At 56.3% G+C, this 24,090-nt stretch overlaps 4 protein-coding genes across 5 annotated transcripts; 3 read left to right on the forward strand and 1 right to left on the reverse strand.

Annotated features, from left to right (window-relative positions):
• Positions 1–27: 27 nt before the first annotated feature.
• Positions 28–2,981, forward strand: LOC309451510 (killer cell lectin-like receptor subfamily B member 1B allele A; the record flags this gene model as incomplete). Its single annotated transcript, XM_082075207.1, has 6 exons — positions 28–76; positions 495–605; positions 1,107–1,187; positions 1,768–1,916; positions 2,123–2,226; positions 2,783–2,981. The coding sequence occupies 6 exons, from the start codon at positions 28–30 to the stop codon at positions 2,979–2,981; spliced, it is 693 nt and encodes a 230-aa protein (XP_081931333.1).
• A 709-nt stretch (positions 2,982–3,690) lies between these two features.
• Positions 3,691–6,616, forward strand: LOC309451525 (B-cell differentiation antigen CD72-like). Its single transcript, XM_082075232.1, has 6 exons — positions 3,691–3,835; positions 3,945–4,037; positions 5,207–5,521; positions 5,629–5,777; positions 6,009–6,049; positions 6,348–6,616. The coding sequence occupies exons 1-6, from the start codon at positions 3,706–3,708 to the stop codon at positions 6,490–6,492; spliced, it is 873 nt and encodes a 290-aa protein (XP_081931358.1). The 5' UTR covers positions 3,691–3,705; the 3' UTR covers positions 6,493–6,616.
• Positions 6,617–13,718: 7,102 nt separating this feature from the next.
• Positions 13,719–16,719, reverse strand: LOC309451099 (B-cell differentiation antigen CD72-like). Of its 2 annotated transcripts, none has more exons than XM_082074552.1 (6): positions 16,517–16,719; positions 16,315–16,407; positions 14,860–15,174; positions 14,604–14,752; positions 14,332–14,372; positions 13,719–14,031 (listed from the first exon to the last, which is right to left on the reverse strand). In XM_082074552.1, the coding sequence occupies exons 1-6, from the start codon at positions 16,659–16,661 to the stop codon at positions 13,887–13,889; spliced, it is 888 nt and encodes a 295-aa protein (XP_081930678.1). In that variant the 5' UTR covers positions 16,662–16,719; the 3' UTR covers positions 13,719–13,886. The 2 variants fall into 2 exon arrangements, with proteins under 2 accessions (XP_081930678.1, XP_081930679.1); XM_082074553.1 differs by having other exon boundaries at positions 13,902–14,031; positions 14,604–14,721.
• Positions 16,720–18,527: 1,808 nt separating this feature from the next.
• Positions 18,528–22,974, forward strand: LOC309451526 (B-cell differentiation antigen CD72-like; the record flags this gene model as incomplete). Its single annotated transcript, XM_082075233.1, has 8 exons — positions 18,528–18,612; positions 18,698–18,787; positions 19,009–19,098; positions 19,859–20,173; positions 20,405–20,553; positions 20,879–21,030; positions 22,376–22,543; positions 22,857–22,974. The coding sequence occupies 7 exons, from the start codon at positions 18,528–18,530 to the stop codon at positions 22,515–22,517; spliced, it is 1,023 nt and encodes a 340-aa protein (XP_081931359.1). The 3' UTR covers positions 22,518–22,543; positions 22,857–22,974.
• Between the last annotated feature and the right edge of the window lie 1,116 nt (positions 22,975–24,090).

Consider the following 24,090-nt stretch of genomic DNA (forward strand, 5'->3'; position numbering starts at 1 on the left):
GGCACAGAACGAGAGACTGCGGGACGGATGGATGAGGGGGTCACGTACGCCAATCTGCACTTGCCCCCCACACCAGGTAGTGGCGTGCTACTCCCTGCTCTTGGCACCCCAGCTCTCCTGGGGCTCTCCTGCCTTCCTGAAACCTCTGCAGGGCCATTCCTCCAGCCTTGCTTCCCTACTTCCCGGGTGTCCTCTTCCAAACAGCTCCTTTCCAGCCCTGTTTCAGACTGCTCTCGGGCTGCAAGGCAAGACAGGCTCAAGGGCACCCCAGTGCCACAGCACACACAGTCTCTCACCTTCCCTGGTCTCCCCCATGCCTGCCAAGTGCTGTCGGCTGGGAGGGTCAAGGTGCTGCAAACGAGCTCTCCCTCAGATTTCCTGGGCTCCCCTACTGCCTTCTGAGACCCTACCCAGGTCTTGCAGACATTTGCTGGCTGGGGAGTCCCCACTACTCCCACCAAGCCCCCAGGGCCCACATTAACTCTCTTTCTCAGCTCCTCAGCAGCCGGTGCAGTTGCCCTGGTGCTGGGCAGCCCTCAGCCTGGCTCTTTTCTACCTCCTGCTCCTGATGGCACAAATCATCCTTGTTGGCTTGAGCTTCCACTGTGAGTACCTGCTCGTGTCTGGACATCTCCAGCCAAGGTCTTGGGGTTGGTGTTGGCACCATGGGGCCTGTATACCAACAAGAGGGAGCTGCAACTTGCCCATGGAGCTGAGCTCTCCTGCTTGTGGCTGAAGGCAAGAAAATTAGTGAGGCAAGACCTCATGTGCATGGCTGGGAGGGGAAGGTGGGGGAACTGCGTGGGCTCAGGGAACGGCGCTGAGACAGCCCACTCCATCACGTGGCAACTACATGAAGACGGGAGGGAGAGCGGTGACACCGAAACTGAAAGGCAGAAGCACTTTCCCCGAAAGTCTGTTGTGTGATGGGCTCCCAAACACAGCAAAAGCCACAAGGACCTTGGCAGGCTTGGCTTGCAGGTCACCTAAAGGGGGAAATGCCCTCAGCTGTAGCCATGGGGGTGTCCCATGGGAGAGAGCACAGGGTGATACTGGGAGCAGGAACCTAGAGTTGGCAGGGACACTCCTGTGCCTTTCTTCTGTAGATTTAGCACAACAGGCGAGCTGTACCCATGGTCCCTGGAGCGTGAAGGAGAGCCTCAGCTATGGGGTGCAGGCGCTTCCAGGTAAGAGAGACCAACGGACTCCTGGGTGAGGTTTGGAGCCTGGCTGCTCCTTTCAAGAGGCAGGATCTGTTGCTACTCCAGAACACACCTCTACACAAGTCTTCCTTCACCCTTGCTGCCTGTTCCCTGGCTCATGGCATGGAGAGCTGCCCTAGTGCAGCTGACCCCAGCATGGCTCAGTGTTGCCTGAGCACGCCACCAGCACCAGACTCATGGCTGTCATGAGCATCCACATGCCAGGTCGCATCAGGAGCTGCCTTTGCAAATGGTATTTGTATCACCTCCCCCAACAAGGAGCTCCCCTCCCTGACCCACCTGCCCAATGCCAGCACCTTCATGCAACCAAACCACCTCCCCTGGGGCTCCCGCTGCGGAGCTGGAGCTGGGATGTGGGATCTGGGCTCCAGGGTAAGGACAGATGGAGAGTCCTCTCCAAAGGGCAGCTGCAGGAGTGTGCTGCATTGGCTGGCACCCTACCTGCCATTTGTCACCCTCCTGTCCCCTGGCCTGGGGGCCAGTGGCAGACCCTGCCAGCTGCCCCATCCCAGCTGCTCCTGCAGGCTGCATTTCTAGTGCACAGGGCGATGCCAGTTCTGCCCAGCTGGCTGGCTCTGGGATGCGGGGCAGTGCTACTACTTCTCCTCTGCCAAGAAGACCTGTGAGCAGAGCAGAGAGGACTGCTGCTCCAGAGGGGCACAGCTGGTCACCATCCGAGCCAACACCACCCCGGTGAGTGCACGCAGCCTGGCCTCTCCAACCAGGCTCTGGGCTGCTTTGGTGACCACCTCAAGGTCCCTTAGCAGCCATGCAGCCATCACCAGCATCATCTCAACTCCAGTGATGCTGCGCCTGTACTGTGCAGCCTTGACCACTAATCGTGTGGCTGGAGCTGAGTGTTCCCCTGGGGAGCTCATGTGTGTTCTCTCCTGAGCTGGGCTTTCCTGGGGCGCACAGCCAGCATGGAGGTCTTCCACGTGGGGCTGAAGTGGGATGGCTCCAGGTCTGACTGGAAGTGGCTGGATGGCACCACATTGAAGGGATGAGGTGATCAGCTTGTCCCCAGCCAGGACTGCTGAGGGTCCAGCACCAGGGCTGGGGGAGGTGACAGGGACACAGACAGCCCACAGGCATGCAGGGAAGCACTCTACATTTTGGCCACATGTTGTCTTCCCATGGCTGCAGAGACGTTTTAGGGAAGAATGAAGAGCCATGACCCTGGTGCCCATATCTTGCCTGGGTGAGGGGTTGCAGGGATCTCCCAAAAGCAGGTTTGCAGACTTTGCTTGGTGCAGCTGGTGCCAAGCCCTGCCAGTAGGGATGTCTTGGTGCTACATGCATGCATGATGGACCTGGGGGTGCTGTATGCACGGTGGGGCTTGGGCTGCATGTCAAATAGGCAGGGGTAGGGTCTATGGGGGAACAAATCATGTACCCTAATTGGGAGGAGGGTAGCAGGGGGCAGTGGTCCATGGAGGTGGAGAGCTTTGCCCCTACAGCATCTCTCTGCAGCCTCTGGTCCCTGGCTGGAGGGGCTGCTGATGGGACAGCTCCATTTCTCCCTGCCCATCCCATCTCAGCCTGCTCTCTCCCTGCAGGCGCTTCCCAAACCAGTGCTCTGCCAGGTCCTTCCTTCCCTGTGGGAGGGTGTCAGGCTCAGGGCTGTTAGGGGGTCTGTGTGGGGATGGCCTCGGCTGGGTCTGTGAGCAGAGAGCAGCCACCCTGCGGTGGCTGCCGTCCTCATCCCCTGCCTTCCTCTGGGGAAACACCACCTACACCTGTGTGGTGCCCTGGTGACTGTGGGGACCTCCAGCCTGTCCCACTGCCCTATTCCTTGCCCAACCTGGTGCTGCTGCCCCTTCACTCAGACCTCTTTACTCCTCTGGATCTCTGCACTTTGCCAATAAACTCTGAAACTTGCATGCTGTGCCTGGTTTTGGGGGATGAGGGTGGTGGTATGGAACTGCATCCTCCAGCTCCCTGACTCTGTCATGTCGCTGTCCTGTAGGAAATGGCAGCTGCTGCACACCGAAGGAGATGGCTGGAAAACAGCACCAACCCAAGCTTCCTCATGGCTTGGTGACAGTGTGGAGCAGTGGAGCAGTGGAGCAGTGTGGATAAGTGGAGCAGGCTGGAGCAGGTTCCACCCAGAGCTCTGGCCTTTCTGTCCTTGGTGGCTGCCCAGGGTTTATACTTCTTGGGAAAAGCAGCTGAGAGGTGACCCTTTGACAGCCCAGTCCCATGGAGGATTCGGGCTGGGCAGCAGCTTCTTGCAACCCGAGGAGGTGGATACAGGGCATGCGGGATGGAGCTTGTTCATGGCCCGCCAGCCTCCAAAGCGAGAGTGACCTCAGAAATGAAACCACTTTTTGCAAATAAAGCAACTACTTCTGCTTTTCTGCATATGAAGAAGTGGCTCCACCCCATATAGTCATAGACACAGTTTGTCATCCAACCGTGGCAGAGCAGGACAGGACTGAGTCCCTGGACTACTAGCACCCGGAGCACAGCACCCGCCTGCATGGACCAGAGTGTGGTCTATGCCGATCTGAAGTTTGCAGTGGCCCCCACCTGCCCCACATCCGCTGATGAGGATGACAGCCCCTACGAGAACATGCCTCTGGGGATGGTGGCCCCAGCACCCAGCCCAGGTGAGAGCCTGGCCACAGCGACGGGCCCAGGGCTGCCCTGCCAGGGAGGGATGGTGGTGGGTGGCTGTGGGACCAGGAGGTGACACCCAGGGACTCTCATCTCTTGCAGGGCACTGGCCCCGGCGTTGGCGTGTCCCTGCAGGGCTGCTGGCAGCCAGCCTGCTGCTGCTGCTGGTGGCCACCATTGCCCTGGGGACTTGCTGTGAGTGTGGGCAAGGGCCGCAGTGAGGCCAGGGAGGGGGGGCACTGGAAGCAGTTTGGGGTTGGGTGAGGGCCGGGCTCCTAGGGGGGGTGTTGAGGCCATGGGGTGCCGGGGGCTGGTGGTTCTTGCTTAGCTGGCTGAGCTGCCTTCATTTGCCTATATCTGCTTGCATTGCCTGCACTGCCCACCACTGCCTTCCCCTGCCTCCCAGTGCCTCCCAATGCCATCCCACTGCATCCCAGTGCCTCCCAATGCCATCCCACTGCATTCCAGTGCCTCCCAATGCCATCCCACTGCATCCCAGTGCCTCCCAATGCCATCCCACTGCATCCCACTGCCTCCCAGTGCCTCACAATGCCTTCCCACTGCCTTACCCCGCCTCCCAGTGCCTCCCAATGCCATCCCACGGCCTTCCATTGTCTCACAGTGCCTTCCGTTACCTCTCACTGCCTGTCCACTGATTCCCCATCATGTCCCACTGCCTTCCCCTTCCTTCCCATTGCCCTCCTGTTACCTCCCACATGCCTTCCCTCCCCTTGCCACCATGGGGCTTCCTTTCCCTGAGCTGCCTCCATCTGCCTACATCTGCTTGCACTGCCTGCACTGCCCACCACTGCCTTCCACTGCCCCTCAGTGCCTCCCACTGTCTTCCCACTGTTTCCCCATTGCTTCTATTGCCTCCCAGTGCCTTCCATCATCTTCCCACTGCCTCCCGCTGAATCCCACTGCATGCATCTGCCTCCCATTGCCATCCCACTGCCTTCCAGTGCCTCCCAGTACCTCCCACTGCCTACCATCATCTTCCCACTGCCTTCTCCTTGCCTCCCACTCTTTACTCAGGGTCTACCCACTGTTTCCTATGGCCTCCCATTGCCTCCCAATGCCTTGCCCTGCCTTTCACTGTCTTCCTGCTGCCCAACACCTCCTTACCCATTGCCTCCCATTACCTCCCATTGCCTCCCGTTACCTCCCATTGCCTTCCATTGCCTTGCCAGCCTTGGGGTTTCCATTCCCTTTCCACTGGCACCCCCGGAACAGTCCCTGCCCACAAACAGACATTCTTATCTCACTCTCCCTTGCAAGGGCCATGCCCTGAGCAGGGTCAGTCCCGTGTCCCCCTGCCTGGGCTGTCCCGTCCCTGTACCACAGCTCACCCAGCCTGTCCCCAGACTGGCAGGTGACCCGCAGGCTGCAGGACACCTCCCGGGAGCACACGGCCGAGCAGAGCCGCCTCTCGCAGGAGGTGAGTGCGCGGGAGCAGAGCCTGGAGCAGACGCGGCTGGAGCTGGCATGGGCCAGAACGGAGCTGCAGCAAGCGTGGCAGGAGGGCAACAGCAGCCAGCTGGAGCTGGAGAGCCTGAACAGTGAGCTGGGGCACACCAGGCAGGAGCTGGATGTGCTGCAGAAGGAGATGCAGGAGGTGCAGGTGAAGCTCAACAACAGCGAGAGCACTGTGAGCAGCCTGCGTGCCTGTGTGAATACAGGTAGGGCTGTGGTGGAGAGGGGCAGTGATGCTGCTGGGGAGATGTGGGGGCTGAGCATGGCCCCTTGAGCATCTCTAGGTGGGCCTAAGCCCTGTCCTTTCCCCCAGATTGCTGCCCCTTGGGTTGGGTGCTCTACAGGAGCAAGTGTCTCTTCATCTCAGTGGAGACGAAGACATGGTGGGACAGCCAGAAGGACTGCAGAAGCAAATTGGCTCAGCTGCTGGTCCCAGACAACTGGTCACCATGGACGGTGCCGGTACCGAGCAGGGGGGCTGCAGCATTCGCAGAGGGTGGGGGTGATGGCGGGGCTGGGCAGACCCCTGTGGGTTCAGCAGCAGAACATCTGCAGAAGTGCTGGGGTGACACTGTGAGCCCCAGGTTCCCATCCCGGCAGGCTGCAGTGGGGAACACAGACAGCTCCGGGGCTCCTGGGCAGCAGCTGTGTGCTGGGCAGGGGGCACGTGGCTGACATCTTCTCTCCCCACAGCATTTTGTGCAGGCGAGTGGTGCCAGGTACTGGATTGGAGTGTAAGTATCAAAATTGCAGTTGTGAACTTGAGGGACTCTATGAGAATTCATATGCAAAGTAAGTTGTTCCATCCCGGCTACTACACTGCTCCCACCTTCACCAGTCACAGGTAGAGGTGCTGGGCACTGCCTGGGTGTCTGTCCCAGCCATGGGACCGATGCTTGGGCATGGACGGTGCTGTGGCCTTCCTGCCCAGATTAGGGCCTCTGGGGCTGCAGCTGCCTAGGGGCCAACACTGGGCTGGCAGTGAGCTGGGGGCACGGTGGTAGCACCTCTCATATGCTCTTTCCCTTGTAGGACATCTCAGTACTCCTGTGAAATAACATCCTCTGGGAAGACACACACCTACCGCTGCTCTGGAAATTTACCATGGATCTGTGAGAAGCCCCCAAATCTGAGCAGCCCATCCAAGACCCGCTTTCTTCTCTCGGCCAAGGGGTGAACTCTGAGACCCTCTCTCCATCACAAGACTGAGGGACAGGAGCTGGGGGTGCACAACAAAGACGCCCTGTCCCTCCTGTACAGCTACACCCCTGCACACCATCACCTCAACCGCATTGCAAAGCTCAGGGGATATAGGTTGGGAAACAAGGTGTTTGCATTTTTAAAACAAGACTTATTACGAGACTGTACTTCTGTGTTCCAGACTCATGCCCACACCTCCATCCCCAGCCCCCACCCTACAGCCCTGGCTCTTATGACCCAGGATTGGGACACTGGTACTGAGCCCTGCTTGCCTTTGCTGCCTTCCACTGAGGCTGGTTTGGGAGGTGCTTCTTGCACCTTGTGGGGCTTCCTTGGGGAGTCCTTTGGTTTGCCTGGCTGCCCCTCTCCTCTGCCACTGGCTCCTGTCCTGTCCTTTCTCTTCCCTCCATCACCTGCCTTCAGCCACAGCCTGTCCCAGAGCCGAGCTTTCTTCTCCCAGTTGAAAATGAGCTTTGATCCCAGTAAAAAGTTGGAGCATGTCCTCCTGGGCATGTGATGGTCCAGGCCTAAGGAGGACATGCTGTTGGATGGGGAAAGCCAGGCAGGATTTACCAAGGGCAAGCTGCAGGACCGATCTTCCTTCTTGCTGTTGTGAGGACACTGCACTCTGTACAAGGGAAGAGGAATATGGGACATTTGTAATGAACCTTTGAGGTCTGGGGCCTGGTTTCCCATGGTCTCCTCACTGGCAGGGTGGTGAGATGTGACCAGGAAAAGAAGAGAAGAAGATGGGTGGAAACCTGAATGGTAGAAGGGCTACAAGGGGTGTCAGTGATGCTCTCGTCCAGCTGACAACATCCCTGTGGGGTCAATCCAGGAGCTGATGCTCCTTGAGGCCTTCAGCTGGTGCTCTGGATGATGGGATGGGGGTGGCCTCGGGCAACTTTAGGCCAATACCAAACTGGGCAGTAATAAGTATACTTGAGGGCAGGACTGGTGTTCAGAAGGGCCTAGAGAAATTAGCGTACAGGCAGTGTTGCCATCAGCATGAGAAACTGCTGGGAAGTCCTGGGATATCTGGAACTGCTTGGGAGCCCTGAGACCATGGAGGGTGAATGAGGGAACCCTGAAACCATGGTGGGGAAAAGGATACAATGAAGAGCTGTGAGACCATGAAGGGTGAATAAGGAAGCCCTGAGGTCATGGGGGAAATGGTGCAGCGAAGATCCCCGAGATCATGGAAAGCTAATGAGGGAGCCCTGAGGTCATGTGAGAAAATGGGGGTGCAGCAAGGAGCCTTTTGACAGAGGGAGAGAGGGGGGAGCAGTGGGAAGGCTTGGGAACATGAGGGAAAGGGGAGACCCCTGACACTATGAGGGAAATGTGCCTAAGACCATGGTGGGACCTGAGCTGCCAGGGGGTGATGAGGGTGCCTTGTCGCTGACCCAGTTTGGGGATGAGGGTGTCCAGGGGCAGCACTGACCCTCCATGTCTCACTCAGAGTTTCTGAAGAGAGAGGGATGTGGGCAGCTCCTAGGAGATGATGTGTAGAAGGAGGTTGGTGAAGCCAGCCCACAACATGGAGAGACTGCAACAGGATTGCAGGAGGTCCCCTGCAATCTCAGCCAACATGTGAAACAAGGACTTACTGTGTCTGGTTCGTCCTGGGGAGCCCAGACGTGGTCTCCTTGGTGTCCACAAAGGAAGCCTCTGGAGCCCTGAGCTCCAGCCACCACTGCCCACAGTGTCATTGGGCTTTGCCACCACAGAGAAACACCACTGACTCCTGTACAGCATCTGGTTTGTGGATATCCTACGACTGTTCAGTACGGCTGCCTCCTTGCCCAGCTTGACACGTGCCCTTCCTTCCTTCCTTCCTTCCTTCCTTCCTTCCTTCCTTCCTTCCTTCCTTCCTTCCTTCCTTCCTTCCTTCCTTCCTTCCTTCCTTCCTTCCTTCCTTCCTTCCTTCCTTCCTTCCTTCCTTCCTTCCTTCCTTCCTTCCTTCCTTCCTTCCTTCCTTCCTTCCTTCCTTCCTTCCTTCCTTCCTTCCTTCCTTCCTTCCTTCCTTCCTTCCTTCCTTCCTTCCTTCCTTCCTTCCTTCCTTCCTTCCTTCCTTCCTTCCTTCCTTCCTTCCTTCCTTCCTTCCTTCCTTCCTTCCTTCTGCAGGACTCACCTTTTTCCACATCCAATGTCAGCAGGCTTTCATCACCCATTTTCTCCAGACCCTTCCAAAAATCAGTCCTGCCCTCCAGTATACCCACTACTGCTCAGTTTGGTATTGCCATCAAGCTGCCTGAGGCCACCCCCATCCCATCATCCAGACCACCGGTGAAGGCTTCAAGGAGCATCAGCCCCTGGATTGACTCCACAGGGATGTTGTCAGTTGGACAAGAGCATCACTGACACACCTTGCAGCCCTTCCACCATCCAGGTTTTACAGAATCACAGAATCACAGAATGTTGGGGATTGGAAGGGACCTTGAAAGCTCATCCAGTCCAATCCCCCTGACGAAGCAGGAACACCCAGATGAGGTTACACAGGAAGGTGTCCAGGTGGGTTTTGAATGTCTCCACAGAAGGAGACTCCACAACCTCCCTGAGCAGCCTGTTCCAGTGTCTGTTACACTTACTGAGAAGTTGTTTCTTCTCAAATTTAAGTGGAACCTCTTGTGTTCCTGTTTGTAACCATTACCCCTTGTACTATCATTGGTTGTCACCCAGAAGAGCCTGGCTTCATCCTCGTGACACTCATGCTTTATATATTTGTAAACATTAATGAGGTCACCCCTCAGTCTCCTCTTCTCCAAGCCAAAGAGCCCCAGCTCCCTCGGCCTTTCCTCATAAGGGAGATGCTCCACTCCCTTCATCATCTTTGTTGCCCTGCGCTGGACTCTCTCCAGCAGTTCCCTGTCCTTCTGGAACTGAGGGGCCCAGAACTGGACACAATATTCCAGATGTGGTCTCACCAGGGCAGAGTAGAGGGGAAGGAGAACCTTTCTCAACCTACTAACCACCCGCCTTCTCTAATACACCCCAGGATGCCATTGGTCTTCCTGGCCACAAGGGCCCAGTGCTGGCTCATGATCATCCTGCTGTCCACCAGGACCCCTGATACAGGGAATTGACAACTGATTTATTAACACTTAATAACTAACACTTAAAGATCTAACCCTACCCCACATCACTAAAGACACTTAGAAAGCTAACCCTTTAACTCACATAACTATTGCCTAGACTTGCTTAGCTCTGTGTAACTTTATTGTACAAAAAACAGGACTTCACTGACGCCTTGCAAAAATAATAATCGTTGGTGCATCCTTGGGTGAACTGGATTACAGAAACTTGGGCACAGAACAGGAGATACGCCAGTTTTAACCAACTCAGCAGTCTGAGACCTAACCAACTCATCACACTGGACCAAAGGTGACCGTGTACAGAGAAAGAGGACCCGGGTTCACAATCACTGCACAGCTGCAACCAGGAGAAGCCAGAGGTGGAGACTATGGAAATGTTCTCCCGGAACTCATTGTAATATGAACTGCCTTCTCGGGGACAGGTTATGACTATGTATAGGTGTTCCTAAAACTTTCATGAATATGTAACACTTTACTGCATTTAACCAAACTCACAGTTACTGTAATTTTACACACGCATTAGGTGAAATGATTCCCCGTGTGTCTGGCATCATAAATAAATGCATACCTTCCTTATAACTTCAAGGGTTGTAAGGTCATTCTGTGCCACACCCCCAGGTCACTTTCCCCTACACTGCTCTCTGGTCATTCCCCAACTTATACTGGAACCTGGGGTTGTTCCTGCCCAGATGCAAGACTCTACACTTGCCCTTGTTATATTTCATTAAATTTTTCCCTGCCCAACTCTCCAGCCTGTCCAGGTCTCTGGATGGCAGCACAGCCTTCTGGCGTGTCAGCCACTCCTCCCAGCTTGGTGTCATCAGCAAACTTGCTGACAGTGCACTCTATTCCCTCACCCAAGTCATTGATGGATATATTAAATAATACCTGCCCCAGTACTGACCCTTGAGGCACACCACTAGATATAGACCCCCAACTAGACTCCACCCCATTGACCACAACTCTCTGGCTTCTTTCCTTCAGCCAGTTCACAGTCCACCTCACTACCCGATTGTCCAGACTGCACTCCCTCGGTTTAGCTGTGAGGATGCTGTGGGAGACTGTCAAATGCTTTACCGAAGTCAAGACAGATCACATCCACTGCTTTGCCATATCTATCCACCTCATTGTGTCTCCATAAAAGGCTATGAGGTTGGTCAAGCATGACTTCCCCTTGGTGAAGCCATGTTGACTGCCCTTAATGATCCTCTTATCCTTGATATGCCTTGAGATGATACAAAAGATAAGTTGTTCCATCACTTTCCCAGGGATGGAGGTGAAGCTGATTGGTCTATAGTTACCCGGGTCCTCCTTCTTGCCCTTTTTGAAGACTGGAGTGACATTTGCTTTCCTCCAGTCCTCAGGCACCTCTCCTGTTTCCCAAGACTTGGCAAAGATGATGGAGAGTGGTCCAGCAATGACCTCAGCCAGCTCCCTCAGCACCCGCGGGTGCATCCCATCTGGACCCACAGATTTATAGATATCCAGATTGCTTAATTGCTCCCTAAGCCAGTCCTCATCAACCAAGGCAAACTCCTCCATTGTCCTGCCTTCCTCTGGGGTGTCAGGGGTACAAGGCTCCCCAGGACAACTTCCGGCAGAGTAGAAAGAGACAAAGAAGGCATTCAGTAACTCTGCCTTCGCTGTATCTCATGTCACCAGGGCGCCCACCTCTTTCATCAGGGGGCCTACATTGCCTCTGGTGTTGGTTTTATCTGCCATGTATCTGAAGAAGCTCTTTCCATTGTCCTTGACCCCTCTTGCAAGGTTTAATTCTAAGGAGGCCTTAGCTTTCCTAGTTGCCTCCTTATATCTTCTGACAACAGCCTTATATTCTTCCCAAGTGGCCAGCCCCTGCTTCCATGATCTGTAAACTCTCCTCTTCCACTTGAGCTTACCCAGCAGTTCCCTGTTTAACCATGCAGGTCTTCTAGCTCCCTTCCTTGACTTCCTGCGTGTTGGGATGCTCTGATCCTGAGCTTGGTAGAAGCAGTCCCTGAATGCTAAACAACCATCTTGGGTCCCTTTACCTTCAAGTATCCTTGCCCATGGGATTTCCCCTAGCAATTGTTTGAAAAGGCCAAAGTTTGCCCTGCTGAAGTCCAGGGTTGAAATTCTGCTTGGTGTTCTGTTCCTGCCACAGGAGGTCCTGAACTCCGCCATCTCATGGTCACTGCAACCAAGGCAGCCCTCAACCTTTACTGCTTCGACTAGACCCTCCTTGTTAGTGAGAATGAGATCCAGCAGCGCACCTCTCCTAGTTGGCTCATTCACCATTTGCATCAGAAAGTTATCAATACACTGGAGAAGCCTCCTGGACTGTGGCTGGCTGGCTGAGCAGTCCTTCCAGCAAACATCAGCGAAAATCCCCCACGACAACCAGGGCCTGTGACTGTGAGGCTGCTCTCAGCTGTCTGTAGAGGCCTCATCAACTTCCCCACTCTAATCTGGTGGCCTGTAATAGACACCCACAACAGTATCACCCCTGCCAGCCTGCCCCTTGATTCTCACCCACAGACTCTCAACTCGCCCCTCATCCATGCCTGGACAGAACTCAATACATTGTAGTTACTCTCTCATGTAAAGAACAACTCCACCACCTCGCCTGGCTATCCTGTCTTTCCTGAGAAGGACATAGCCATCCATGACCACATTCCAGTCATGTGAACTGTCCCACCATGTCTCTGTAACTGCCACCAGATCATAATCACCTGACCAAACACAGGTTTCTAACTCCTCCTGCTTGTTCCCCATGCTGCGTGCATTGGTGTGCAGGCATTTCAGAGAGCGAGCTGAGCACACCGATTTCACCCTGGGGGATGGGAGGCCTCCCAGTCTTCATCAATTCTAGAGTGCTGCCCCACTGGTGCCCCAGCCACAACCCCATCCCCCTTCAAGTCGAGTTTAAAGCTCTCCAAATGCTAATTCATGTCCCAGCATCCTTTTGCCCCTGTGAGATAAACCTTTCCCATGTATCACTGTCCAGACTGGTGTCTCGTAAAACCACCTGTTATCAAAGAATCCAAAGCTCTGCCTGTAGCACCAGCCTTGTAACCAATCATTTATGGACTGAATTTTTCTATTCCATCCCACGTCATCACCCGAAAATGGAAGGAGGGAAGAGAAAATCACTTGTGCCCCAGGGTCTTTCAACAACCATCCCAAGGCCTTGAAATCTTTCTTCATTCCCCTCAGCTGTGGGATGCAGCTTCCTCCCCACCTGTCTGGAAGATCAGCAGTGGGTAGTAGTCTGTTGGGTGCACCAGGTTGGGGAGCACCCTCGTGATGTCCCTGATCTGGACTCCAGGTAGAGTACAAACTTCCTATGATGAGGGTCAACTCTGCATATAGGGCCCTCTGTCCCTCTCAGAAGGGAATTGCCTGTTACAATTACCATTCTTTCTTTCTTATCAGAGACAGTCTTGAGGTGTGGAGTCAACTGCCTCTTTCTGTGTGACGTTATAGGGGGGCCTTGCTCCACATCCTCACATTTCCACCCATCTTCTTCTCTTCTTCTCCTGGTCATGTCTCACCACCCTGCCAGTGAGGAGACCACGAGAAACCAGGCCCCAGACCTCAAAGGTTCATTATAAATGTCCCCTATTCCTCTTCCCTTGTACAGAGTGCAGTGTCCTCACAACAGCAAGAAGGAAGATCAGACAGGCATCACTTGCCCTTGGTAAATCCTGCCTGGCTTTCCCCATCCAACAGCATGTCCTCCTTAGGCCTGGACCATCACATGCCCAGGAGGACATGCTCCAACTTTTTACTGGGATCAAAGCTCATTTTCAACTGGGAGAAGAAAGCTCGGCTCTGGGACAGGCTGTGGCTGAAGGCAGGTGATGGAGGGAAGAGAAAGGACAGGACAGGAGCCAGTGGCAGAGGAGAGGGGCAGCCAGGCAAACCAAAGGACTCCCCAAGGAAGCCCCACAAGGTGCAAGAAGCACCTCCCAAACCAGCCTCAGTGGAAGGCAGCAAAGGCAAGCAGGGCTCAGTACCAGTGTCCCCATCCTGGGTCATAAGAGCCAGGGCTGTAGGGCGGGGGCTGGGGATGGAGGTGTGGGCATGAGTCTGGAACACAGAAGTACAGTCTCTGTAATAAGTCTTGTTTTAAAAATGCAAACACCTTGTTTCCCAACCTATATCCCCTGAGCTTTGCAATGCGGTTGAGGTGATGGTGTGCAGGGGTGTAGCTGTACAGGAGGGACAGGGTGTCTTTGTTGTGCACCCCCAGCTCCTGTCCCTCAGTCTTGTGATGGAGAGAGGGTCTCAGAGTTCACCCCTTGGCCGAGAGAAGAAAGCGGGTCTTGGATGGGCTGCTCAGATTTGGGGGCTTCTCACAGATCCATGGTAATTTTCCAGAGCAGCGGTAGGTGTGTGTCTTCCCAGAGGATGTTATTTCACAGGAGTACTGAGATGTCCTACAAGGGAAAGAGCATATGAGAGGTGCTACCCCCATGCCCCCAGCTCACTGCCAGCCCAGTGTTGGCCCCTAGGCAGCTGCAGCCCCAGAGGCCCTTAATCTGGGCAGGAAGGCCACAGCACCATCCATGCCCAAGCATCGGTCCCATGGCTGGGACAGACACCCAGGCAGTGCCCAGCACCTCTACCTGTGACTGGTGAAGGTGGGAGCAGTGTAGGTAGCTGGGATGGAACAACTTACTTTGCATATGAATTCTCATAGCGTCCCTCAAGTTCACAACTGCAATTTTGATACTTACACTCCAATCCAGTACCTGGCACCACTCGCCTGCACAAAATGCTGTGGGGAGAGAAGATGTCAGCCACGTGCCCCCTGCCCAGCACACAGCTGCTGCCCAGGAGCCCCGGGGCTGTCTGTGTTCCCCACTGCAGCCTGCCGGGATGGGAACCTGGGGCTCACAGTGTCACCCCAGCACTTCTGCAGATGTTCTGCTGCTGAACCCACAGGGGTCTGCCCAGCCCCGCCATCACCCCCACCCTCTGCGAATGCTGCAGCCCCCCTGCTCGGTACCGGCACCGTCCATGGTGACCAGTTGTCTGGGACCAGCAGCTGAGCCAATTTGCTTCTGCAGTCCTCCTGGCTGTCCCACCACGTCTTCGTCTCCACTGAGATGAAGAGACACTTGCTCCTGTAGAGCACCCAGCCCAAGGGGCAGCAATCTGGGGGAAAGGACAGGGCTTAGGCCCACCTAGAGATGCTCAAGGGGCCATGCTCAGCCCTCACATCTCCCCAGCAGCATCACTGCCCCTCCCCACCACAGCCCTACCTGTATTCACACAGGCACGCAGGCTGCTCACGGTGCTCTCGCTGTTGTTGAGCTTCACCTGCACCTCCTGCATCTCCTTCTGCAGCACATCCAGCTCCTGCCTGGTGTGCCCCAGCTCACTGTTCAGGCTCTCCAGCTCCAGCTGGCTGCTGTTGCCCTCCTGCCACGCTTGCTGCAGCTCCGCTCTGGCCCACGCCAGCTCCAGCCGCGTCTGCTCCAGGCTCTGCTCCCGCGCACTCACCTCCTGCGAGAGGCGGCTCTGCTCGGCCGTGTGCTCCCGGGAGGTGTCCTGCAGCCTGCGGGTCACCTGCCAGTCTGGGGACAGGCTGGGTGAGCTGTGGTACAGGGACGGGACAGCCCAGGCAGGGGGACACGGGACTGACCCTGCTCAGGGCATGGCCCTTGCAAGGGAGAGTGAGATAAGAATGTCTGTTTGTGGGCAGGGACTGTTCTGGGGGTGCCAGTGGAAAGGGAATGGAAACCCCAAGGCTGGCAAGGCAATGGAAGGCAATGGGAGGTAACGGGAGGCAATGGGAGGTAATGGGAGGCAATGGGTAAGGAGGTGTTGGGCAGCAGGAAGACAGTGGAAGGCAGGGCAAAGCATTGGGAGGCAATGGGAGGCCATAGGAAACAGTGGGTAGACCCTGAGTAAAGAGTGGGAGGCAAGGAGAAGGCAGTGGGAAGATGATGGTAGGCAGTGGGAGGTACTGGGAGGCACTGGAAGGCAGTGGGATGGCAATGGGAGGCAGATGCAGGCAGTGGGATTCAGCGGGAGGCAGTGGGAAGATGATGGAAGGCACTAGGAGGCAATAGAAGCAACGGGGAAACAGTGGGAAGACAGTGGGAGGCACTGAGGGGCAGTGGAAGGCAGTGGTGGGCAGTGCAGGCAGTGCAAGCAGATGTAGGCAGATGGAGGCAGCTCAGGGAAAGGAAGCCCCATGGTGGCAAGGGGAGGGAAGGCATGTGGGAGGTAACAGGAAGGCAATGGGAAGGAAGGGGAAGGCAGTGGGACATGATGGAGAAGCAGTGGACAGGCAGTGAGAGGTAACAGAAGGCACTGTGAGACAATGGAAGGCAGTGGGATGGCATTGGGAGGCACTGGGAGGCAGGGTAAGGCAGTGGGAAGGCATTGTGAGGCACTGGGAGGCAGTGGGATGCAGTGGGATGGCATTGGGAGGCACTGGAATGCAGTGGGATGGCATTGGGAGGCACTGGAATGCAGTGGGATGGCATTGGGAGGCACTGGGAGGCAGGGGAAGGCAGTGGTGGGCAGTGCAGGCAATGCAAGCAGATATAGGCAAATGAAGGCAGCTCAGGGCAGCCAAGCAAGAACCGCCAGCCCCCAGCACCCCCTGGCCTCAACACCCCCCACCAGCAGCCCGGCCCTCACCCAACCCCAAACTGCTTCCAGTGCCCCCCCTCCCTGGCCGCACCGTGGCCCTTGCCCACACTCACAGCAAGTCCCCAGGGCAATGGTGGCCACCAGCAGCAGCAACAGGCTGGCTGCCAGCAGCCCTGCAGGGACACGCCAACGCCGGGGCCAGTGCCCTGCAAGAGATGAGAGTCCCTGGGTGTCACCTCATGGTCCCACAGCCACCCACCACCATCCCTCCCTGGCAGGGCAGCCCTGGGCCCGTCGCTGTGGCCAGGCTCTCACCTGGGCTGGGTGCTGGGGCCACCATCCCCAGAGGCATGTTCTCGTAGGGGCTGTCGTCCTCATCCGGGGCTGTGGGGCAGGCGGGGGCGGTGGGAGGCAGGGCCACTGCAAACTTCAAGTCAGTATAGACCACGCTCTCGGCCATACCCTGGGCTTCTCTGGTGAGTCTGATGACCCCTGCTCCGTCACTGTCGCCTCCTCTCTTGGGGCTGCAAAGGAGAAGTGCGGGTGGTTTTTGCAGAAGCAGAAGTTCCATGTGAGATGAGGAGAAAGCAAGCTCACTGGTGTCTCACCATTGGCCCTAGTGCCAAAAACCTGTCCCCTTCCACGCCCCGAAACTGCTCATGGTCCCCTGAGATGACGATGGGGTGGTGCAGCTCAGGGCTGGGGTGCTGGGCAGAGCTGAAGGTCTCATCCCATTGAGAGTCTACCCAAATCCATGGTGCAAGGGAGAGTGGGGGTGGGTTCCACATGGGAACATGTGGCTCTGGGGCTGGCCCCATCCATGGCCCTCTGTGTGCTCTGGTCTGGGATTTGAGAATTGCTGCTGTGCAGAAATGTTTGCTCTGATGCCTAAAACGTGTTCCCACATTATAGAGTGAGCTCATGCTCTTGTCCCATCCTCCTGGGCACATCTCCCCATTCTGCTAGCAAGGAGACCATGGGAAACCGTGTCCCAGACCTCAAAGGTTCATGATAAATGGCACCCATCGCTCTTCCCTTGTCCGGAGCCCAGTTCTCCCACAACAGCAGACAGGTGGGTTAGACAGGCATCACTTGCCCTTGGTAAATCCTGCCTGGCTTTCCCCATTCACCAGCATGTCCTCCCTAGGCCTGGACCATCACATGCCCAGGAGGATGTGCTCCATCTACTTTCTGGGGTTTGCGTGGAAGTTGCTCAACCTGTAGTTTTCCAAGCCTCCTTCCTGTGCCATTTGGAGCTGGCTGTGATTTTTGCTTTTCTCCAGTGAGGAAGGACTTATGCTCTTGCAGAGATGATGAAGAGTGGCCTTGCAATACTGTGCTCCACCAGCATTCCTGCACATCTCCAGTCCTGTCCCAGGAAATGGTTGTGTCCAGCTATGCCCAGCTGGTCCCACCTCAGTGTCCCTCTCAAAACATGCCTTTCACTCAATGTGGTTCAGTAAAGACCTCTGAAATTCAGGGAGGCTTGAAGTTTAGGACCAAGGAGAAGATGCTGCAAGTGATGGTGTTGTGGTCTGGAGAAGGGAAGGTGAAACAGGCGTCTTTGCTCTATGAAACTCTCTGAGAGGGTGTGGAGTGATGCTGAAGCCAGGGTCTTCTCAGAGGCCACCAGGGAAAGGACGAGAGGCAGCAGCACAAGCTGCATCATGGGGAAACTCCCATCCCCAGGGGCCAGGAGGGGAAATCTGCATCTGTGAGAACCTCCGGCCCTCCACAAGCCTGTCCCCAGGTCAATGTGCTCCTGTGTCCAGGCTGGCCCTGGTCTTTCCGAGCTCTACCCTGGCCCAGGCATTTGGGTCCATCATAGAGTGGTTTGGGTTGGAAAGGAACTTCAAAGCTTATCTAGTCCAACACCCCTGCCATGAGCAGGAACATCTTCACCCAGATCGGGTTGGTCAGAGCCCCGTCCAGCCTGGTCTTGAATGTTTCCAGGGATGGGGCATCTACTACCTCTCTGGGGAAACTGGCAGTATTTTACCACTCCCACCCTTTCTCTGCCACTGCCCTGACCTCAGGCTGCACTGCCCTGGCCCTGCCACATGCCTGGGGGGACTGTGAGCACTTTCGGGGTGTGGGAGGGGACAGGCTGGTTATGCTGGGACCAATGAGAAGGTGCTGGTCTCCGCAGCCATGCCTCACTGACCCCATCTGCTACAGCTCAGAGCCAACTTCTGTTTCTGCAGACACCGGCCACTCTTCTCCTTTGCACCCGCGAGAGACGACGCAAACACCGGGGAGCAAGGGCATCCCAGCAAGGCATCCCAAGAGCAGGGTGGGAGACAGGGCTTGCCCAGTGTTTGCCCACATGGCCCAGAGCGTGGTTTATGCTGACCTGAGGTTTGCCAAGGTGGTGGGAGGCCGGAGCATGGCCAACCAGGCGCTGGAGGCAGGTAAGAACCCATGGGACACCCCACGCTGTCCCTGCCATGCTCAGCCCTGTGGACTCAGCTGTTCTCCCCTGCCTTTCTCCAACAGCCCTTGGCATGGATGACACGGAGAGCCCCTATGAGAATATGCAGTCAGTGCCAGCGGGGCAGGATGGGGGTGGGGCCCAGCCCAGCCCAGGTGAGGGACCAGCTGGAGCCCAGGGGAGCTGGGGAGGTCCCGGTGCAGGTACTGAGTGGTGTTTTGGGGTGCTCCCACTCCCATCCTTGAAGAGGAAGTGCCCACACCATGCCGCCTGTGCCACCATGTTGACAATCTGCTGCCAGTGGGCAGGAGGTGGGGGGGCTGCCAGGGGTTCCCTGTCTCACCAGGTGATGCCTGTGGCTGGTTGTGTCTTGCAGAGGGCTGGTCCCGCTGGTGGTGTGTCCGTGTGGGGCTGCTGGCAACCTTCCTGGTGCTGCTGGTGGCCACTGTGGCCCTGGGGGCTTGCTGTGAGTTGTGGTGGGGGGGAAGTTCTGGGGCTGGCGGTGGCTGGGCAGCACAGGGAGAGGGAGACAGCTGGGCTGGGGTGGGTGCCCTGGCTGAACGAGGAGGGTGAACAGAGGCATGGTATCTCACACTGCTCATGGCCGGGTCCCTCTGCCCTGTCTATCACAAGCTGCCCTGTATCCCTTGCACGTCATGGGTGCCTCCCTTGTCTCCCATCACCCATCTTCCCCACCTCATTCTCTGTTTCTGCTCCTTCCCTTCCCTTCCCTTCCCTTCCCTTCCCTTCCCTTCCCTTCCCTTCCCTTCCCTTCCCTTCCCTTCCCTTCCCTTCCCTTCCCTTCCCTTCCCTTCCCTTCCCTTCCCTTCCCTTCCCTTCCCTTCCCTTCCCTTCCCTTCCCTTCCCTTCCCTTCCCTTCCCTTCCCTTCCCTTCCCTTCCCTTCCCTTCCCTTCCCTTCCCTTCCCTTCCCTTCCCTTCCCTTCCCTTCCCGTCCCTTCTCTTCCGCCAGCCTTGTATTGCTGTATTCCGCAGCCTTGTATCCCTGTCCCTGCTCTGTTGTGTTGGCTCCTGCACCCTGTCCTGCCTTACCCTGCTCTCCCCTGCCCATACATTTTCCTGCCACGTCTTTCCCATCCTCTCCCATCCAGCATGGACACCTCCCTGCTCTTCCCTGCACATCGCACCCCCTAAACAGGGTCAGTCCCATGTCCCTCTGCCTGGGCTGTCCCATCCTTGTACCACAGCTCACCCAGCCTGTCCCCAGACTGGCAGGTGACCCACAGGCTGCAGGACACCTCCCGGGAGCACACGGCCGAGCAGAGCCGCCTCTCGCAGGAGGTGAGTGCGCGGGAGCAGAGCCTGGAGCAGACGCGGCTGGAGCTGGCGTGGGCCAGAGCGGAGCTGCAGCAAGCATGGCAGGAGGGCAACAGCAGCCAGCTGGAGCTGGAGAGCCTGAACGCTGAGCTGTGGAGCATGAAGGGTGCCATGGGGAAGATGGAGAAGGAGATCAAAGAGGTGCAGGGGAAGCTCAACAACAGTGAGAGCACGGTGGCCATTCTACGCTCCTGCACGGCTATAGGTAAGGTGTTGGTGGAGCAGGGATGGGGTGACCCAGGGGACTGGCACCCTCATAAGGTGCAGTGCTGAGGCATGACCACTGGATTTTTTGGCCACGTGATGGGGACAGTGTGGTCCTAAGGCTGAAGCTATGCCTGAAGCAGAGCCTGTGCTGTCTACTGGGAAGATGGAGGGCTGTTTGCAGTCCCCCTGCTGCTATTTGTGTCTGATCAAACTGTATCCCTGCCCCCAGATTGCTGCCCTGCAGGCTGGCTTCTGTACAGGGGCAAGTGTCTCTTTGTTTCATCGGAAAAGAAGACATGGGAAGATAGCAAAGATGAGTGCGAGAAGAAATATTCTCAACTCCTGGTCACCAAATCCTGGAGTCGCTGGACTGTGCCGGTAGGACACCGGGGTAGCTGAGAGCAGGAGCTGGTGCATCCAGCTCTGGGCTCCCCAGGGGGGCCAGCATTTGTCTGGGGGCCCCTACCCTGCCAAATATTGGAGGGTGAAGGCTGATCTCTGAAGCTCATGGCTGGTGCTGGACACGGGGCAGAGAGGCTCTGGCACCCCTGGATGCTGGTATACGCTAGAGCTGCTTAGGTGTCCTGCCCCAAAGAGCTCCAGCCCCAAGGGCTCCTTGGGAAGATGACCATCCCCTGCAAACACCTCATCTTGTTCGGTACCACGGAAAAGTAACTAAAATTATCTTTTTCTCCTTCCACAGGCCTTCTTGAAGAATGCAGACATCCCATACTGGATTGGGCTGCAGAAGAGCAGCTACCCCTGGTATGACTATGGCTGGCTGGAGGAAGGGGACCCAGATGGCGAGGGGTTCTCAGATGCCTGGTTTTGGGTGGACGGCTCTCGTTATGAAAGGTACTGGGCAGCACAGCCTCTTGTGAAAGCCCTCAATCCTCCAGCATGACTTTAGGAAGCATTTTAAATCCCATCGGTGTCCAGTCCCAGGCACAAGCACTGGGCAACAAAGAATATTGGGGCAGCTGAGGCTGAGGAGAGGTGTGTGCAGTGGTGTGGTAGAGATGCTTAGAGGTCATACAAATGGAAAGCCAACGCTTGGAGGAAGGGGCATGTGCAAGTCTTGTACAGACAGGAAGCGCTGAGAAGGGACAAAAGAAACTGCAAGTTTTATTTGAGGTCTAGACAAAGCATTCAAGCATCACCTCTGTCACGCACGTGCTTCTCTGGTTCCTCCTCGAGGGGAAATCAAGCCTTCCCACTTGCAGAGGGTCCTGGGCTCCTCCCTGACATGTGCACCCCATCCCCAGCTTGTCACTGCTTCTTCTTGCAGCGTCTGAGAGCAGTGGGGAGGAACAGACCCATCTGGCTGGGTGCTGGGTACCCAGCCCTTGTCCACTGCCTGCCCCTCCATCCTCAGCCCCACCACAGGGGTCTGCACCCCATCAGTGCCCCACAGCCCAGGGCAGATCTTCCGGCCATCCACATGCCATCAGGGAGGACCAGGCTCTCCCCACTGCCCAGCACTGCAGGGACCAAATATCCCCCAGCAGCAAGGCTGAGAGTCAGGCAGCGGGGAGGCTAAGGGGAGTCGCAAGTGATGCAAACCTTTTGCAGAGGAATTTATCTTCTTTTTTTATGAGAAAAGACTAAGAGACCTGGGTCTGTTCAGCCTGCAGAAGAGAAGGCTGAGATGGGATCTTATAAATGCTGACAAATATCTCAAGGCTGGATGTCAAGAGGATGGGACCAGACTCTTTTCGGTGGTGCCCATTGATAGGATGAGGGACAACGGGTACAGATTGAAGCATAGGAGGTTCCCTCTGAATATGAGGAGAGAATCCTTTACTTTAGGGGTGACAGAGCACTGGAACAGGCTGCTCAGAGAGGTTGTGGAGTCTCCTTCTCTGGAGACATTCAAGCCCACCTAGACACATTTCTGTGTGATCTGCTCTGGTGAACCTGCTTTAGCAGGTGGGTTGGACTTGATGACCTCTAGAGGTCCCTTCCAACCCCAACCATTCTGTGATTCTGTGATTCTGTCATTCTCAGCCTGCCCAAGGAAGGAATGAGGCTTCAGCTTGTGAAATCAGTAGGGGAGAACTGCAGTATCACCCCTTTGCAACATTCAACCCCTCCCATGCGAGCGTGCAAGAGACAGCCATCAGCAGCCCTGGCTGCCTCAGCAGGGGTGGTGGGCAGGGGAGTGGCAGCCCCCCAATGTGTTTGCTGTTTCTCCATCCAGGCTGTGGCAGTCCAAGTCAAATGGGTCCTGTGCTATAATAAGCCGTGGGAACATCAAACCTGCCCAGTGTGCTGGTCCCAATGACCTGCACTTCTGGATCTGCGAGAAGGCGGCGGGGCCAAGCTCCCCATTCATGGGATGACAGCTGCTGTCCCCAGCATTGCCATGGTGAGTGTGCCCATGCCAGGCTCTGCCGAGCTCTGGGACACATGAAGGGAAGTGGGGAGCCTGGGCCACTGTGTGGGGCATGTTGATCCCCTGCCTTGGAAACGGAGAGGGATGCAGGCCCCTCTCTGTGCTGGATGGAGATTGCCTCCATCCCTTTGCTGCCATGGGAGCCCCTGGTCTGTGGCAGCTCAAGAGACCCCCCTGAAGCTGTGGTGCAGCAAAGGGGCAAGAAGGGGGAAACTCCTTTGCAAACTGCCTCTCCAGCCCCACTGTGTGTGGTGGGCAGCATCTCACCCTCTGTCTTCCCTTGCAGCACCTGCACCCTGCATCACCTCTGCTTCAGCCCGGCTACACCCCTGCCCAGGATGTCCCATCCCTGCGAACAACCCACCTCCCTCTCACAGATGGGCTGCCCAGGTCCTTCCCCGCAATGCCCAGTGATGCTTGGGTATCATGCAGGCTAGGGGAGGCAGTGGTGGTGTCCGTTTCCCCCCATCTGATGTGCTTCAGCAGAGCAGTACAGGCCCCACAGCCCAGCCCCACACCTGCAGTGGGTACGCTGAATCTTCCTGAGCACGGGGGCTGGTGCGCGATGGGGAGCCCAGACACAGCCACAGAGCAGAGCCGGCCCCAATGCTCAGTGCTGCAGCCGTGTGACATCCCCAGCACGGAGACAGCTGTGGTGCTGGCTGGCACGGATGCAGAAACAGGGGACGGAACAGCCCCACACCCAGTCAGCCACGGCAGGGACTTTTTGCTTGGCCCCATCCCAGGAGCAGCTTGGCCACAGCTTTCAGGCAACCCAGCAAGTGTGCCCAAGGAGGGAAGCTGCACCTGAACCAACCAGCACCCATGCTGGCTGCTGGGGTTATTTTTGCTAATTAGGAATCAGGGCATTGACCTTTAGCATTGTGCGATGTGATGGTGCCTCTCAAAAGCAAAAGCAACTCTATCACTTGCAGCAGACTGACGCTTTGTGAGATAAGTCATCAGGACTTTAAATATAGTTACTAAACACATGCACATGCAAAGATTAAGCAAAATAGCCCTGATGTCACATTGCAGCCAGGCAAGAGCAGAGGAAGTCATGATCAACCAGGCGAAGATACTCTTATTTTATTATGGGGTTGTGTGGGCCATGTTTAGATGATATATAGTTGGTTAATTGCTATGGGAATTAGCTTGCTTGAAGAGAAAAAGGATGCTAGAGGAAGGCTTTTTGGAGGTGGCACGTGTCACTTCTCTGTCTTGTCTGCTGGCTGAACCCACTTCGTAGCAATAAAGAGACACAGCTTGTCTGCTTTTTGCTTTCTTGTGCACCACCACAAACACGGACTGAAGGGCATGAACCCAAAGAACCTGAATAATAAACTGGAATTTGACTGAAGCCATTTCAACTGAGATGGCCTCTTTGAGGGCACTGAGATCTTAGGCTGAGCCAGGCTGGCTTGTGGCTCCCAAAGGGCTCCCCAGAAGCATCAGGCAAGCCCATGCAAATTTTGGGGGCTGATCTCCCCTCTGTGTCTGACGTGCACCCAAGAGACAGA

Source organism: Streptopelia decaocto (assembly GCF_964273445.1).
Source record: "Streptopelia decaocto genome assembly, chromosome: Z".
Lineage (NCBI taxonomy): Eukaryota > Metazoa > Chordata > Aves > Columbiformes > Columbidae > Streptopelia > Streptopelia decaocto.